This window comes from Saimiri boliviensis, chromosome 4, assembly GCF_048565385.1.
Source record: "Saimiri boliviensis isolate mSaiBol1 chromosome 4, mSaiBol1.pri, whole genome shotgun sequence".
Lineage (NCBI taxonomy): Eukaryota > Metazoa > Chordata > Mammalia > Primates > Cebidae > Saimiri > Saimiri boliviensis.
The window spans coordinates 64127841-64145495 of record NC_133452.1 but is presented as its reverse complement, the minus strand read 5'-3'; the positions used below and the strand labels follow the sequence as shown (position 1 = coordinate 64145495).

Sequence of the window (17655 nt, the reverse complement as noted above, 5' to 3'; positions counted from 1 at the left end):
TGGTGCCTGCAGGAATATGGGGAGTAAAGCACAGAAATGATTTCTCCTCAACGCCCAGGGCAAATGGCCAGGGCTTGGTGACTGCAGGGATACGGAGAATAAGGCAGAGAAATGAGTTTTCCTCCACTCCCAGGGCTGTGATTTGCAGTGACAGCATTCAGTGACAGAGCTGGGAGAGTAGGAGTGAAAGGAGAAAGTGAAGCGCAGGCACAGAGGTCTGCCAGAGGTAGGGCCAGGTCACCCAGAGGGAGAGACGCTGCAGCAAGTGGGAGTGAGGACAGGGCTGCAGGTGACAGGCCACATGTGCTGAACACACAAGCCTTTCTTGGGTTTCATGCGGCAGGGTGGGGTTCTTGACGCTGCTTATTTTTATAATGCAAGAAACTAGCGGTTCGTGTTTAGGATGTTAGGATTTACCCATATGAAAAACAAGATGTTGGCCAGGGGGAACTGTGAGGATCACCAGGGGCCTCGATCTTGGGCTGCTGGAATTACTACGGCAAACTTTTCCTCAAGTGAGGACACAAGGAAGAACTCGGACCACCAGAAGTAATCTGCTCATTCTCCAATGCGCTTTTTAAAAACACCTCGATTAGGCAACATATTTCATGTGGCTTAATGTTTTAAAGAGACAAAAGTATAGGGAAAAAGGAAGTAAATTATAGCCGTCAAAGAAGAATTAATCTGTGTTAACTATGAGTACATCAGAATTATAAAACAGACAAAAGTGAGTAACAAAAGGACAAGGTGATTTGTAGACTGTCATTAATAAAAGTTCTGACTTTACAGCTGTACTTTATGACTCACCTCTAGTTTTTATTCTCAATAGATCGCTCTGTGCTAATGATACGTGGCACATTCAACTATGCTTCTCTTTAAATTGATGCGTTCTAGTGAACACTGAAGGTTTCCCTTTCCAGTCTGAAAATCTTATAACCTTTCCAGAAGGAAGGTTACATAAATATATCACCCCCCCAACAAAATCTCCTAGCATTAATTTGCATTTCATTGCATCTATAAGATGGGATGTTACCTTAAGGCATAGTTAAAATCCCTCTTTTGGCTTTAAATGGCAGAAATTCAGACGCTTTGGGAAACAGTTACAATATCCATGATGGTGTCCTATACAAGAATGACGATTTCATCCTGACTTGTACCTGAAAAACTCCTGCAGCACCTACACAAAGGCTTATGCTACCCAAGTCTCATTTGGATGCACCAAAGCATGAGGTTAGTCGCTGTTGAACAAACTGCTGAACCTGGCACGCAGGAAGCCCTCACTAACGGCTGGCTGTAACTACCCTTACGGGGACATTCCTGCCTCAGTTTGGACAGAAGCCATCAGGCTATCAAAGTGACTGTGAAACACATTCACTGCACAAAGATGCTGGAAGAAATGATCAAAAATCTGTTCTGTGACTCAAAGATCCCTCATTCAAATATAAATAAGGGTCAGAACGTGAACAGAAGATTTTGAGGAGATAGGTGATAAGATTTCCTCTTGCTCTTGCCTGTAAGTCCCCCTCCCTATGGGAAGGTGACAGGATTATTACCTTCTACCAACCCCGGCCTGACAGAGACAGAGTACCAGCGACTGATCTAAACCTGAGAGTTCAAGTGACTGTGCCTGGAAATCCAAAAGGCAGGAGAACTTCCTTTAGAGGAAGAGTCTGGAACGCGTTGCTGTCTTGGGGTTGCAGATGTGAATTTTGAGCAAGCATGGAGTTGTCTTGGGTCCTGTCCAATAGAACTGCCTACAGGGGTGTGGAGATCTCAGTACAAGAGGGTGGAGGGGTATGGTCAGGTGCCCAAGGGCTGAACAGACTCTCAAGGAAACACCCAGGAGTGCCTTCTCCAGGGCCAAGGGACCTGCCGCAGAAACAAGGGCCCAGAAGGAAGGGCCCATAGAGAAGCAGCTGGAATCATCGGCTCCCCCACCACCCACAAGCAATGCCAGGTTTAAATAAGTGCCAGGCACAGAGAGCATACCACCTTAAGCAAGGGAGAAACAGTACCTTATTGATCAAGAACCTGAACCTGGATCTGCCTGACTCCAAGACCTGTGCTTTAATTCACTGAAAAAAACACTTCAGGACTGCTTTAACTTAGACAGGGCCACTCTGCAGATCTCAAAGGGGACTTTTTTTTTCCTGCTTATATACCATATATATTTGCATTTTTAAACGGTCCTATTTAATCCTCATTCAATCCAGCAAAAGTTCACCATCAACAAGTAAACTTCATTGGCCTAATGCTACTGAACTCTCATTTGTGTAAAAAACTATCCCCAAATTAGTCTTATTCTAGTAAAATTCAACTTTCTTTAAAAAAAAAAAAAAAATGAGGTTTAACCATATTGGTCAGGCTGGTCTCGAACTCCTGACCTCAGGTGATCCGCCCACCTCAGCCTCCCAAAGTGCTGGGATTATAGGTGTGAGCCACTGTGCCCCGCCTAAAATTCAACTTTTGTGCAATAAATAATGTATAAAGCAGCATTTCATTTTTGGAAAAACCACAGAGAGAATGAATGAAAGGGAACTGAAAGGCTCAGTAAAACATGACTGATATGGAAGCAAGGTTCTCAAGAGGTTAATGTAGTTCACTGCACAAAGCAGCAACTGCAACGGGTTTCAATTAAATCTGACAATAGTCTATTCCCTTTTCTAATAAGAGGGCTCAAAATCCACACTAAGATCAACAACAGGGATAATGCAAATTGCCAAAGGTTACTCAAAAGCTTAAAGCTAAGGATTCTAAATCTAAACAGTTTTAAAAATTAAATATTCATGATTATTACCAGACATTAAGTATACAAAGACAACTGATACTTTTTTTAAAAAAGCAGTACTTTGGAAGTCTGAAATTCTACCTTTGCAATTTTTATGAAGACTCTGCATGTCTACATGATACAGTACTAAGCTACAAAAAGATATCACACAATGAAGACTTGGATGAATTACTTAGACACTTCATTCCTGATGATTACAGGTTGAAGGTTTTTTACCTTGTAACTAGTCACTAGAGAATGAGACACGCACTAACTTGTTGACGTTCTCATCAAAAATAAGAGCACAGTTTTAAAGTAACATGTGTTCTCACCTAAGACATCTTTCTCATGTTCAGGAACAAGCACTTTCCACTTAGACTCGTCAGGATCCCTGAAGTCAATGTTGATCACGCGATAGTTAGGAGAATGGCGATTCGTCTTGAACGTGAACACCGTCCCTTCATTGGTCACGTAGTCATATTCTCCTTCAAAGTTGTCGATCAGTTTTACCCACTTTAGGATTCCTGGCAAGAGATCAAGTATTCTCATCATTTCTCTAATGTTTAAAAATGGTGTTGGTTTGTGTGTAGGGAGGGGAGGGTGGATCTTTCTTATCCTCAAACACAAAGCAGAGATATTTGGAAGATCTAAGGCATGAAAAGGAGCAAGGACCAGTTGTGGGTGAATTTAAAAATGCTAAGGAGCTCCCGAAAAACCTGGCAAGGAGGGGAGAGTGAAGGGCCTCCCTTCCCAGCTCATCACCCCCACACAATCTGGTAAATCCTCCTCTACCTGAGCCAACTTCAAATCTGGGCACCTCTCTCTGCCTCTCCTATCATCATACCATTGTGGTCTCCCTCCCAAGTCTTTGTGTTCTATAGCAGTGGTTCCCAGCATGGAGACTTTCAGCCCCAGGGATTATATGTCACAACTTGAGGGTAGGGCTGCTACTGGCACCTAAAGGGTAGAGACCAGAGATGCTGCTAACCATGCTACAATGCACAGGACAGCCCTATAACAAAGTAGTAGTCAGCTAAACAGTCAATAGTGCCAAGTCTGAGAATTCTTGGTCTACAGCATAGCTTCCTGCCTGGTCTTCCCACTGCCGCTCTTGATTTTCTCAGTGTGGCAGCCACCACAATATCTCAGTCTTTAAACTGGTCCATGTTAGTGCCCTTAGAAACTTTCAATGACTTCTCCATTATCCTTGGAATAAAATCCAAATTCCTTCCCATGGTCTTGCATGCTACAGCCCTTTTCCAGTTAGCCAACTTCAGATAGTTCCAACTCTTGCCTCACTTCCTGTCCTTTATCGGCATTGCCCTTTATTAGATGCCACTTTTAAAAAGTACCCAGTTTGTTTCTTCACGGCATTTCTCTCAAGATATATTCATTCATTCATTTTTGTTTGTTAAGAGATGAGGTCTCTCAGCTAGGCGTGGTGGCTCATGCCTGTAATCAAAGCACTTTTGGAGGCCAGGGAAGGGAGATCACTTGAGGTCAGGAGTTTGAGACCAGCCTTGCCAACAGGGTGAAACCCTGTCTCTATTAAAAATACAAAAATTAGCTGGCCGTAGTGGCGCTCACCTGTAATCCCAGCTACTCAGGAGGCTAAGGCACGGAGTTGCTTAAACCCAGGAGGTGGAGGTTGTGGTGGGCTGAGATTGCGCCGCTTCATTCCAGCCTGAGCAGAGTGAGACTCTTGTCTCAAAAAACAAAAACAAAAGCAAAAAAAGAGAGAGGAGGTCTCTCCATGTTGCCCAGGCCTGAATGCAGTGGCTATTCACAGGCACGATCATAGTTCACTGCAGCCTCAAACTCGGGCTCCTAAGATCCTCCTGCCTCAGCATCCCCACTAGCTGGGACTACGGGTGTACAACCCAGCGCCCAACTCTCTCTCTCAAGATGTAATTATGTGTTTATTTGCTTACTATTTATCTTTTCATTCACTGTTTCATACTTGGCACAAAACTGAGTAGCAGGTAACTTGAAACATACAAAATAAAATTTGCATGGCATAAAAGGGACACTTTCCAGTCCTTTAAGAACTAGAGACGATCATCACTAAAAAAAATTTTCAGTACATTTGTGTCATCATCATTTAAATGGCTCACTAAATGCTACTTTTAATATTTAAAGCAGAAACGACCAAAATCCCTTGGAAAAACATCTGTTTTTACCATGTGTCTGACACAGATGATGTTCAGCAAACATTTCAAAAGTTTCATAAACAAAAAAGTTCTATGACTTCTAAACTACTAAAAGGCAATGCCAGATCTTAGCTATTTTCCAATTCTCTACTTTTAATTTCACAGTGAAATTGCTACACTAATCTGGGTAGTTCACTTACATTCCTTGAATCTCTGAAGGCAATTTTACATTCATTATCTCATTCATCTCTGCAGTATATCTTCATATAATTTGTTATTGAATTAAATGTAACAGGGAAATAAATTCCACCATAGAAAGAATAGTGTGGTCATATATGTTTGTACTAAAATGCCGGTTCTAACACTATTTAGTTGGGTCACCTTGAGCAATCTCTTTATTCCTTGCAAAGCCTCATTTTCTTAACTGTAAACTAGGAATAATAGGTAAATACAAAAATTTTTATAAAAGTATCTATTAGTTCCTACCCCATAATAGAAACTCGACAAAAATTGTTTTTTTTTTTTTTTTTTTTTTTTTTTGAGACGGAGTTTCGCGCTTGTTACCCAGGCTGGAGTGCAATGGCGCGATCTCGGCTCACCGCAACCTCCGCCTCCTGGGTTCAGGCAATTCTCCTGCCTCAGCCTCCTGAGTAGCTGGGATTACAGGCACGTGCCACCATGCCCAGCTAATTTTTTGTATTTTTTTTTAGTAGAGACGGGGTTTCACCATGTTGACCAGAATGGTCTCGATCTCTCGACCTCGTGATCCACCCGCCTCGGCCTCCCAAAGTGCTGGGATTACAGGCTTGAGCCACCGCGCCCGGCCTAAAAATTGTTTTAAAATAAGTGATTGGAGGCTGGCTCTGGTGGCTCACACCTGTAATCCCAGCACTTTGGGAGGCCAAGGCAGGTGGATCTCAAGGCCAAAAATTTGAGACCAGCTTAGCCAACATGGCGAAACCCTGTTTCTACTAAAAATACAAAAAAATTAGCCAGACATGGTAGAGCACACCTGTAATCCAAGCTACTTGAAAGTCTGAGGCAAGAGATCACTTGAATCCAGGAGGTGGAGGTTGCAGTGAGCTGAGATCATGCCACTGCATTCCAGCCTGGGCAACACAGCAAGACCCTGCCTCAAGAAAATATACATAAAATAAAATATTCCCATATAGTACTGAAAAGAAATATGTATTCTTAAGTTGTTGGATGTGATATGCTAAACATGCCTATTAGGTTGTTAATCAGATTGTTCAAATCTTCTATATATTTACTGATTTAGCCAGTCTGTTAGTCACAGAAAATGCCTATTAAAAAATGTTCCTCTAGGCTTGTGGATTTGTCTATTTTTACTCATATTTCTACTAATTTTTGCTCCCTGTATTTTGTAATCATGGTATTAGATTACACAGAAGTATCACATCTAAATAAAACTGAATTGACCCTTTTATGAAGTATTATCTCTAGTGATGCTTTTTGCTTTAAAGTCTGCTTTCATATTAAAATAGCTATAGCATTCTCATGGTAGTATCTTAGACCAGTTATTATTCACTTTCTCATAAGCGAAGTGAGGCCTTCAAACAGGCATTTTCTTCAGCTTTTCTTTTTCCTTTTGGGACAGAGTTTCACTCTTGTTGCCCAGGCTGGAGTGCAGTGGCGCAATCTCAGCTCACTGCAACCTCCGCCTCCTGGGTTCAAGTGATTCTCCTACCTCAGCCTCCTGACTAGCTGGGATTACAGGCACCTGCCACCAGCCCTGGCCTCAGCTAATTTTTGCTTTTAGTCGAGACAGGGTTTCACCAAGTTGGCCAGGCTGGTCTCAAACTCCTGACCTCAGATGATCTGCCTGCCTCGGCCTCCCAAAGTGCTGCGATTACAGGCATGAGTCACCATTCCCAGCCCTTCTTCAGCTTTTCTAGTTGTCTCCTGCAAAATGGTTTGTCTCCATCTGTAGTTTATCATTATTGTAAACACTCTGTTCTTTCCTTGCCTATAAACGTCCGTGTCTATATACTCAATGCATTTCCACCTCTATGGGCTGTATTCTAGATAGCTCCTTTATATATCTACATTCTATTTCACTAATTATCTCTTTGGCTATGTCTAATCTCCTCCTTAGCCTAATAACTGAGTTTTTAAAGTTAATAATCATTTTTTTTAATTTCGAGAAGTTCTAATTAGTCATTTTCCAAATCTGTCTATTTTTTACAGTATCTTATTTATTGCATATCCTTCCAAGCTTGTTTGCTTTTTAAAAGGAGCACCACCCTGTTTATTTTTAAGTATATTTAACATATTCATTTTTTTGTTAGGAATATGATAATGTGGGCAGCAGCCATTTTCTGCTGGCTCTAATTTCTCATGCTGGTGAATTTCTTCATCCGATTTGACTTTTTTTTTTTTTTACTGTAACTGTTAATTTTCCTTGAAACAATATCTGTGGAAATTCTTGGAGACCTGGGTTGAAGCAGCACTCTTTCAGAGACGAGTGTTTTTTTTCTTGCCTGTTGGGATGCAACCAACCTGACAGCACTATAATTAAATTCTTGGCATGAGGATTTTGGATCTCGCTGGTACAACCAAGTCAACTTGCACTCATGTGATGGTCAGCCTTTCTCCTGCTTAAGGAGAGTTCACATCCTGTCTGCCCCTACCCCTTCTAGTGCCTAGGTAAGGGCAGGCAGATTTCCTTACTGTTCATTACCCATCCCCAGCCTCTCCACCGGCAAACTTATTTTTATCAGTCATCCTTACATTGATAGTTTGTCTCAGCAGACTCCCAATTATGCTTTATTTCCTATCCAATTTCCCCCTTATCCCAGCAGAAACATTCAGGGACAATCCAGCTCACATTCCAGCTTTCATTTTGTCTTTGGTCTTTATGGTTTCCTTCCTTTCATTCGGACTTAGCAATGTATTTGGAAAGATGCTTTATAAATTTTTTACATTTCAGTTGTTTCAACTGGGAGGTTATTCAGAGTATATAAACTTCCAAACTCCCAGAAACAGACATCCTTACAACTAATTTTCAACTAATTTGAAAAAATTTTCATAAACTCTGCATCTGAGTTGCAATTACCTTTTTTTATCCAGTGACAAACTACTAATCTCAAAAGACTACTCGGCAGGTGATCCACTCAATGATAATTCACCTTAGTCTACATAAAACAATGCTTTTTGTTTAAAAAAAAAAAATCCCCATTCCTTAAAAGAAAAACAATTTAAGTAAAATATTAGCTGGTAATGCAAAATTTGAAGAGAATAAGAAATGTACATTAGTTTATAATAAGAACAATGAAACAATTTTCTGGACTATGACATTTGTAGACACAAAATCTTGGCTCAGTGAAACGTCAGATTCCTTAATGTTCCCCTAACAATAAAGCATTTCCTGACGTGAAACCTTTATTTCACAAAGTAACCACCTTATGGTTTCTGCCTGAAAAGGTCCTGAAACTAGTGGTATTTATGGCCCCTCCCTACCCAAAGTCATTAAAGTATGCACCAAAGGCAAAACACAGTAGAAATTTCCTTCAGGACTGCTATCTAATCAGGTAAGCCTGAAGATACGGCGCACATGAAAATCATTCAAGCTCCAATGCACAACAAAACAGTTTAGGTTATTGTCTGCCACCAAATTCTGACACATTAACCTTAGCCATAAATACATACTACAAACCATAAAAGCTCATTCAGAATAAGGAATGTGGCTGGATTTACAAAAGTCCAGTTATAAAATCTGAAAACCAGTCCAAAGTATAGGCCTTCACAGGGCCGGATGTTTTAAATGAGAGCTCTTGAAATTCTTTTGCTCTCCTGAAACCTTGTTCTACAGGGCTTTGGTAGAGAAATAAATCAAGAGAAAAGGTATTTCAGTTGAACAATGGGGCTCATTCATTTTTGATACTCACAAGTTAGAACACTGTTGATTTAAATGGAAAACAGGAAAATTACTTTTTAAAAAGAAACATGACTTAACTCTTTAACCATTTCACTTTTTTGCCTACCTTCTCTGAGGTTCTTTTGTCTATAAAGTGGCATTATTCACTCTGAAGCCAAAAGAATTTCTAATTCCTGAATCTCACTACATTCAAATCTTAAAATTGCTTTTTATAAATCTGCTTCTTGGGCACTGATTCATTTATTGAGTGAAGATTAGTTTGAAATAAATTATCTTACGCTTTTCCTGGACCAAAGTCATACTTTTATTACTTTCTTTGAAAAATCATCAACTAGATTAACTACATTTCATAGAAAATGCTGTGCAAGCTCCCTAATAATGGGAGCTAAAGTGCTTTTATACGTTACAAAAACTCTCAGGGCTAGACAAGTAACGACAAGAAATGCAAGGAGAGGTGGGACACTGAGGCTGCTGTGGGCCTGAGTGGCTTCCGTCTGTCTCAGTCTGCCACACGATTAAGTTAGAACACAGGCTGGGGGGTTAAACTGATAGGGATCCAAATCTTTTTTTTTTTTTTTTTTTTTTTTTTGAGACGGAGTTTCGCTCTTGTTACCCAGGCTGGAGTGCAATGGCGCGATCTCGGCTCACCGCAACCTCCGCCTCCTGGGTTCAGGCAATTCTCCTGCCTCAGCCTCCTGAGTAGCTGGAATTACAGGCGCGTGCCACCATGCCCGGCTGATTTTTTGTATTTTTAGTAGAGATGGGGTTTCACCATGTTGACCAGGATGGTCTCGATCTCTTGACCTCGTGATCCACCCGCCTCGGCCTCCCAAAGTGCTGGGATTACAGGCTTGAGCCACCGCGCCCGGCTGGGATCCAAATCTTTAAATGGCATTAGGAAAGCTACTTGTCCTCACCAGCCTCAGTTTCCTGGGGATAATAATTCATGCTCCTCAGACGCTGCTGAGAAGACTGAAAGAAATGCCTACATTTGTAGCTCAGAACCTGACACAGGAAATGTTGCATAAACAACATTAACTATTATTCCAAATAACTCCAGCATTCAAGTGACAAAAGTAAACTGAACATGGCCTCTGAAGAGTCTGATGTGCTAATAGTGTATGTTTAAAATCCAATATCCATCTCACGGTATGCAGCTATTTTTCATATTAATTTTAAAATTAGTATAAATACTCATTTTGTCACTAGTATTTTGTCTTTTATATCAAATTGCCTATTTTGGGTCTTGTTTGTATACTGTCTTTCAATGTCCCAATTCTTCTTCGTTTTTCTGCAGTCCCATTCTGACACGCAGATTTCCTGCCAACTCCCTGTCTTCTCCGTGAGGCCCTCCTCCCTTGTTGGTGTTGCTTTTAGCACTCAGATGACTTTGCTAAGCTTTGGACAGCTCCTTTGCTTAAAGCTTCTTGAATGTTTATCTCCTCTTTTCCACTCTATCCCCCAAAAATGTCCAGCCCTACCAGGCAGGAACAAAAGAGTCAATATCGTCTCTACTACCTAAAAACAAGAGCTGTATTAGTCAGAGATGGTGAAAAGACCAATCTACAATGTCTGCTAAATACCGGATTTCCTTTTATGGTTATGTGTTAGCATGTAATGCAAATTTAATTAATAATAGAGAAAAAAGCCAATTTTCTTTAATGACACAAAAGCATTAATATAAAAATAAGGTAGGTACTGGAAACTTTTGTCAATTGAAAATGATTAAACTTTTAGCAAAAAAATGAAAAAGCAAAGACAGGTTAGTGAAAGTCTGGGCAAATCCCAGGTAAGCTGATTATTTCCTTACAGAAATCTCCATGTCACCACCATCCACCTTTTCTCCCTAAACTCCTCATAAATGCTGTGACATGGGCAAAGACCACCCTGGGCCCATTTTAAGGATGCCTATGTTGAAGGAGGTTGTTAAGGTACTAGCAGCAAAGATTTCAGACATATGGTTCTTTTTACCTAACAATCACTTCTTAAGAATTCTATTAAAAACCTCTGATATAATTAATTTTAAATGTAGGCTGGGTGCAGTGGCTCACGCCTGTAATCCCAGCACCTTTGGGAGGCTGAGGCAGGCAGATGACCTAAGGTCAGGGGTTTGTGACCAGCCTGGCTGACGTAACAAAAACCTGTTTCTCCTAAAAATACAAAATTAGCTGGGCATGGTGGCGGGCTCCTGAATTCCTAGCTACTCCAGAGGCTGAGGCAGGAGAATCACTTGAACCTGGGAGGTGGAGGTTGCAGAAAAAAAATATATATATATATATTCAGAAAAGGGACTAATGGTCAGCTCCTTTTTTGCTGCTATTATTCTGTAAAGCAGAGAATGAAGTCCCCAACTTCCTACAGGAAAATTAAAGAACCAAAGAGAAAAGAAAATGGAAAAAAGAGAGAAAACAGAAGAGAGGAAGTCTGAGCCTGGATCTGTGCACTGGGCCACAGCCCCTTGGACACCCCCTGCAACTGATGATCTCCACATCTTACCATCCAGCAGATGGGGAGCACTTGAAGGGCAGGGGGGACAAGGTGTCATTACAAGTGCCCAACACAGTGCCTGGCATAGGGCAGGGCATCAATGCACGTCTAATTCATAACTAGATACACAATATATGTACTCCTACATTTTAGACTGAACCTTACACACAGCTGTTTAAAATGTAAAGACGACAAAAGTAACCAAAGTTAAATTTTAAAGAAGTTATTAGTATCTTCTGCTTTTCTAATCAAAACATTTAGAAATATATCCCTGAGTTAAATGTATTTCTACTTTTAAGGCATAAATTCACTTAAGTTTTCATGTAAATTTTTTGAAGTCTATATACTTGAGACAAAGAGACAGCCCTGAACACTGATACTTACTTAGCCATACTGCAGAAAATATTCAAAAATTTATTCTAAATTTTGTCTAGGTAACTGAAGTACATAAGGCAACTTTTTATATAGTCAAAACAGGACCAGGCATGGTGGCTCACACCTGAAATCCCAGCACTTTGGAAGGCTGAGGCAGAAAGATTGCTTGAGCCTACATGTTCGAAACCAGCCAGGGCAATATAGTAAGACCCCCCGCGCCCCCAAGCTCTATTTTATATTTATATCAAGTAAATAAATAAAACAAAACAAAATAGGGTTATTTACAGTAAACTTAGGAAACAAGGTATATACATACTTCAAAAGTAATATTGATTAGAAAGGTTTAGAAAATATAAGAAAATCTAGACAAATTATTTTCTTGTAAGGTTCAGGATTAATTTCAACGAATCTGCAGGCATAAACCATATCAAGGATCACCGGAGTCAAGACTCAGCTGTCGTTCCTACTGCAGAACTAATAAAATGTCATGCTAGCCTGGTGTCTTTTATGATACTTTGATACTTCTTCACTTTTGATTTTAAACAAGCAACAGAGTAAGAGAAGCAAAAAATCTTCTGCTCACATAATATACAAAAATGAAAAAAAGAACCCATCATTCTCAGGGCTCAATAAAGGACCAAAAATTTAATTAAAAAAAATTTAGGAAGCCACAGGGATAAAGATTCAAAACACTCTGAAGTCAGTAACAGTTATAGAGGAAGGACAGCTTATTGAGCAAGGACACCTGAGCACCTGAGCACAAAGATCCCTAAAGGGAACATCATTTGAGACAAGCTGGTGCATACCTGCTGTGAGTTCAACAGGGACTGTTCTAGGTGCTGGCAACTCCAGGGGGAACAAGACAGGCAACATCTCTAATCTCATGCAGCTCACAGATCCTCACACAAAGTGTTTTGTATATAGAGAAAAGGAAATCAGAATGGGCGAAAGGCGGAGAAGGAGCAACTCTTGAGAGAAAGGTATCTATCAAAAGTACAAGGAGGGCCAGGCGCGGTGGTTTACACTTGTAACCCCAGTACTTTGGGAGGCTGAGGTGGGTGGATCACGAGGTCAGGAGATCAAGACCATCCTGGCCAACATAGTGAAATTCCATCTCTACTAAAAATACAAAAATTAGCCAGGCATGGTAGCATGCGCCTGTAGTCTCAGCTACTCAGGAAGCTGAGGCAGGAGAATCGCTTCAACTCGGAAGGTGGAAGCTGCAGTGAGCTGAGATTGTGCCACTGCACTCTAGCCTGAATGACAGAGTGAGACTCCCTCTCAAAAAAGAAAAAAAAAAACAACAAAAAACCCACGAAGTACAAGGAAGCCTGGTAACCTCTGACAGAGACATCTCTTCTCCCAAAGCAAGAAAGTAGTAACTCCACACATTTCTCTGGTAAGCCAGAGGAGAAGAGGACTTGACTGTTGGGAGAGGATCTGCTTAGCTGTTCTGAAGTTCTGAAGAGCTTTATATATAAGCTTCAGAAGCCCAGATGACAGGCCTAATTCCATTTCTACACAGTGGTGCATAAGGTGAGTCATGGAAATTACCTGTTCAGAAAAGGTAAGAAGGAGCAATTGCCAGCCTCAACTGCAGTTACTAGGTAAAGGATGTGATCCACGGCTTTCAACAAATGTGTTCATATTCTTAAGTGAAAATACTGCAAATGTAAATGGCAGAAATGAGGTTCTCTAGAGAGTCAGAGAACAACAGAGAGAACACTCCCATAAGGCAGCAAAAGAACCGAAGTCCACACTTACTTGACAAAATGAATCCAGTTTCAATTCATACAGACATACAGACCTCATTTAACTTTCAAGTTGCTAAGGTATTTTCTATCCTGCTGTTATAGTTTTGCTCTCCCTATGTGCTGCCTTTTTGAAAGATATTAAATTGCCATTGGCCTTTTTTAGGGGGCTTTTTGTGCTCTCATTTCAAAATGCACAAAAGGCAGGTTTTTTTGGGAGACACAGATGACGGTAATGTCTCCCAAGAAAACCTGCCCATGTGCATTTTGAAATGAGAGCACAAAAAGCACCCTAAAAATGAGTCATCTAAGTGAAATTACTTAGTTCTCAAAAAAGACAACTGAGCGGTATCTTAAATATATAATTAATTTATACAAAAATGTTGATGATTCCCCTTGGCTTTAAAGGAAAACAGATTAAAATCCTAGCAGAAAGGCTATCAAAAGGGGTACAGATTTTAGTAATATGAAATTTGAGGTTTCACAACATGGATTGAGTTTTCAGGCACCAGCTGTTAGGTCTAAATCATCTAACATTCAAGTTAACTAGTGCATTTAGCATTTAAATTAGATGTTAATTATTCTTTTAGTGTAAAAAGGGTAACAAAATTAGGGAAGGGGGTTTAAAAAAAAGCAAAAAGATCCTAGGAGTTAGTCATGGTCACCAACCGGGCGTATGCACCCCTGAATTTTCAATTATCAGCCTGCACAATTAGACATGTTCCCTCAGTCTCCACTTTTGTGATTATAAATCTGGATTTGCAGATAACAAGTTAATTTGAAAATCTGTATTTAGAGCAGCTTTGAATCTGAAGATAGACTCTTTTTGGGGGGAGGGGGGTGTCCTCAATCTAGTTTTCTAAGCTACCTAAAACTAAAGTACGGTGATTCTAAATATTCCCCTTTCAGTCAAGAAACAAAGAAAAGAAGGAGGAATACTTGAGAACCCTCTGTATACCAGAAACCCTGCTAAGGACTTTTCTTTGCATTTTCATTATTTCTCACAATTCCCCATGAAGTAGATATTATTTCCTTATTTGTAGACATGGAAATATTAAGGGAGAGTAAAAAAACTTTACCAGGGTAACCAGTTAATCTAGTGGCAGAGCTGAGATTAAAATTCAAATCTGATTTGAAAGTTTATGGTTATTGTCCCAATATAGCCAACTGTAATTAAAAGGAACTATTTTTTTTCTTAATTTAATGATCCCTATTTCAATCTGCCATGTCTCCCCTTTTATAGACTAAATTTAATCTCTTCAATAGTAAAACAATCACACACAATACTTGTTTTTTTAAAGTTATAATTATCAATGATTCAAAATGAAACCAGTGATCAGTTAAAAAGCAAACAAGAGTTCTCAAATCTTATCCTGCACAATTGACTTTTGAACCTAAGAGTGAAAACTGATATCCATTTGGTCAACAGCTGCAACTGCCGAGAGCTTTCAGAATCTCAGGACCACCATTCAAAAGAATAACTACTCTGAAGTTTATGTTATCTACAAATATAAAGCAAAGCAATCAACAGCTTCAAATCCGTCTCTCTTATGTTATTCATTTCACATTCTGCTTTCTGGTCCACAGAATATGACATACTTTGCCAAATGCCTCACTGAAGCCCAAACACCGATCAGTTTAATAGCCTTATGAAAAAACGAAATCAGTTAGTACCATTGGACTTGTTTGTTCCATATGGTTTTCTATGAGCTCACTGGGATGGTCTTTTTGCTATCAACTTGGCTAGGCTAGGGTCCCTTGTTAATCAATCAAGCACAAATACAGGTGTTGCTGTGAAAGTATTTTTGTAGATGGGATTGAGGCCCAAAATCCATTGGCTTTAATGAAGAGAGATTATCCTGGATAATCTGGGTGGGCCTGAGTCAATCAGTTGAAGGCCTTAACAGCAGAGCTGAGGCTTCCCTGGAGCTCTGAATGGATCACGGCCAGAAATTTTCTTAGATGCTCCCCTTTTTTCTTCCTCATATTCATTCTTGGCTACAGTAACTAGAATTTAGTTTTTGAGAGCCTAGTGTCCCTCTGTACTGTTTTCTTTCTGGAATTCCAATCTCTTGAGTACTCTAATCTCTAAATGCTAACACTGCAATAATAAAATAGCAGGGTTGAGGGGAAGATAAGAACTGAGAGGTTGGGGGAAAACAAAGAGGGATTCTGTGAGTTTTGCCAGCCCTTGAAAGTTTCATTCAAAGTATTATGATCCCTTATTAAAGTGGATATAGCAACAGTCCAGTATATAAATATGTGGAAGGAATTTTCTCTATATTTGGAACATGTGTGCAGAATAACAGCACCAGAATGTCTGATGTCACTGATTCTTTCAAGCTCAATCTTAAAAGGTTTGCTTGGTTCTATGAAGACCTATGCTTGCAACTCAAGTGAACGATTCCTGGGTGGTGGTTTGCCTTGACAGAGAATGCAAACACTGATGTGGCTGATGCTGGTTTCTTGACACCAAGATCGATGTTGGTGTCAAGAAATCAGCTTTTCTTTCTTCTTAATAGAAAAAAAAATACTTAGTTTTAAGTGAATATATATTTAACTCCAGGAAAAAAATTGCTGACTTCATTCGGCTATATGTACGAATGGTGTGCTGTAGTATCTAATGTTAGGATGCAGATCTTGCTCAGAGAAGTTTAAAAATGATGCAATGCTCAATCAGACAAATATTTTCATATCACAATGTAACACAGATTAGAAACTAATGAGGTAAATACATTATTATAGAAATGCACTTAGTATTTTGAAAATCTATGTCAACCCTCTCTAAAATATTATTTTGCATTAACTAGAAGATAATGTAATTAGCTTAGTATCTGTTCTTATTGGGGTGCCAGCACATCTGATAGGATTTCTGTGCCTTGGAATTTTCAGCATAGTAAACTGTGCAGCTGAAAAGTTTTTGTGCTTGATCATAGTGCTGGTATGATAGAGATGACGGAAGAGAACAACATTTAAAATGAGGCATCTCCACCATTTGTAACTGGCTTGTTCTATGCTTATCATGATGCGTAAAGCTTTGGCAAGAAAATGCAGGCTGTTATGTTCCTAAGTACTGAGGGCCACTCTGCTGATTACGTTAATCTAGCCAATTCTCCTTGGTCTAATAACCCTTGCCTGTGACAGTTTGCAACATTATGCCTTTTTTGTTTATTTTAGAGACAGTGTCTGGCTATGTTGCCCAGGCTGGTCTCCAACTCCTGGCCTTCAGTTGTCTTCCTGCCTCAGCCTCCTGAATCCTTAGGATTGTAGGTATAATGCCACCATGCCTGGCTGCACCATTAAATCTAAATAGCTACAGATCAAAAGGGTCAGGTTCTCCTTCACACTCTTCATGTGCAATACTCACAGGATATTTTCACACTATGTACAGAAAGTGTGACTAATCCCAATCTACAGTGAAAATGGTAAAGGCAACAGTTTCATTCCATTTTCCCTCATTTTATGGAATGCTAAGAGAATACGAAATAAAATACTAAAAGAAAAACAATCAGATGAACTGACATGAATGTGATAGAATAGGAAAAGGTCTTGGGAAATCAACAGACCACAATAATTTTTAAATGAAGTTTCTTGGAATAATTATCTGTGTCTGAAAAATAACTCACCAGTGATGCCACTGGACTCCTGCTGTAGGTCACAGTACCAGAGTCGGTTTACTGGATCACATCCCTCCCTTATTGATAACAAGACATAGCGGCCATCATCTGATAACTAAAAAGGAAAAAAAATAGCCCAGGGGGCTAATTAGAATATATTTTGGGGAGAATATTGTTGAATATTAAGTTTAAAAATTAAGGTTAATTTTCAAAGGCAGTGTCTCTACCCCAAACTCATGATCTGATAAGAAAAGTTATCTGAATAAAAACACAAACACCACTTTTATCTTATTTTACTCACAATAATAGTATAACAAAACACAGTGGATTATTTTAGTTGAAAATATCAGTAGAGGTAACCGAATGTCATGACTTCAAGGTAACTTTTATTTGAATTTCTATTTTTTAAACTGAAAATACGTGCAATCCAGCATTCTGAATATAATATCCTTGACTTTAAAGTTTCCTCATGAGTTGCATAATTAAAAGTTTGTTGTTCTCGGTAAGAATTAGCAAAAAAAAGGGTGTAGCTGCAAGAAATTCACTTTGGTCTACACTGGTCACACTGACAAGTTTCTACTGAACAACTGCTTATGCATATTTTCAGTCC

The 17655-nt window shown here is 39.6% G+C and overlaps 1 protein-coding gene across 2 annotated transcripts in view; it reads right to left on the bottom strand.

Moving 5' to 3' along the window:
* The window catches only part of PREP (prolyl endopeptidase), a 121161-nt gene that overhangs the window by 53620 nt on the left and 49886 nt on the right, over positions 1-17655 (bottom strand). For both annotated transcript variants that reach the window (XM_039467463.2, XM_074397659.1), the window contains 2 exons: positions 17055-17160; positions 3100-3291 (listed from right to left, as the gene is read on the bottom strand). In XM_039467463.2, coding sequence (XP_039323397.1) covers positions 3100-3291; positions 17055-17160 — 298 coding nt within the window. The remainder of the gene's footprint in view (positions 1-3099; positions 3292-17054; positions 17161-17655) is intronic.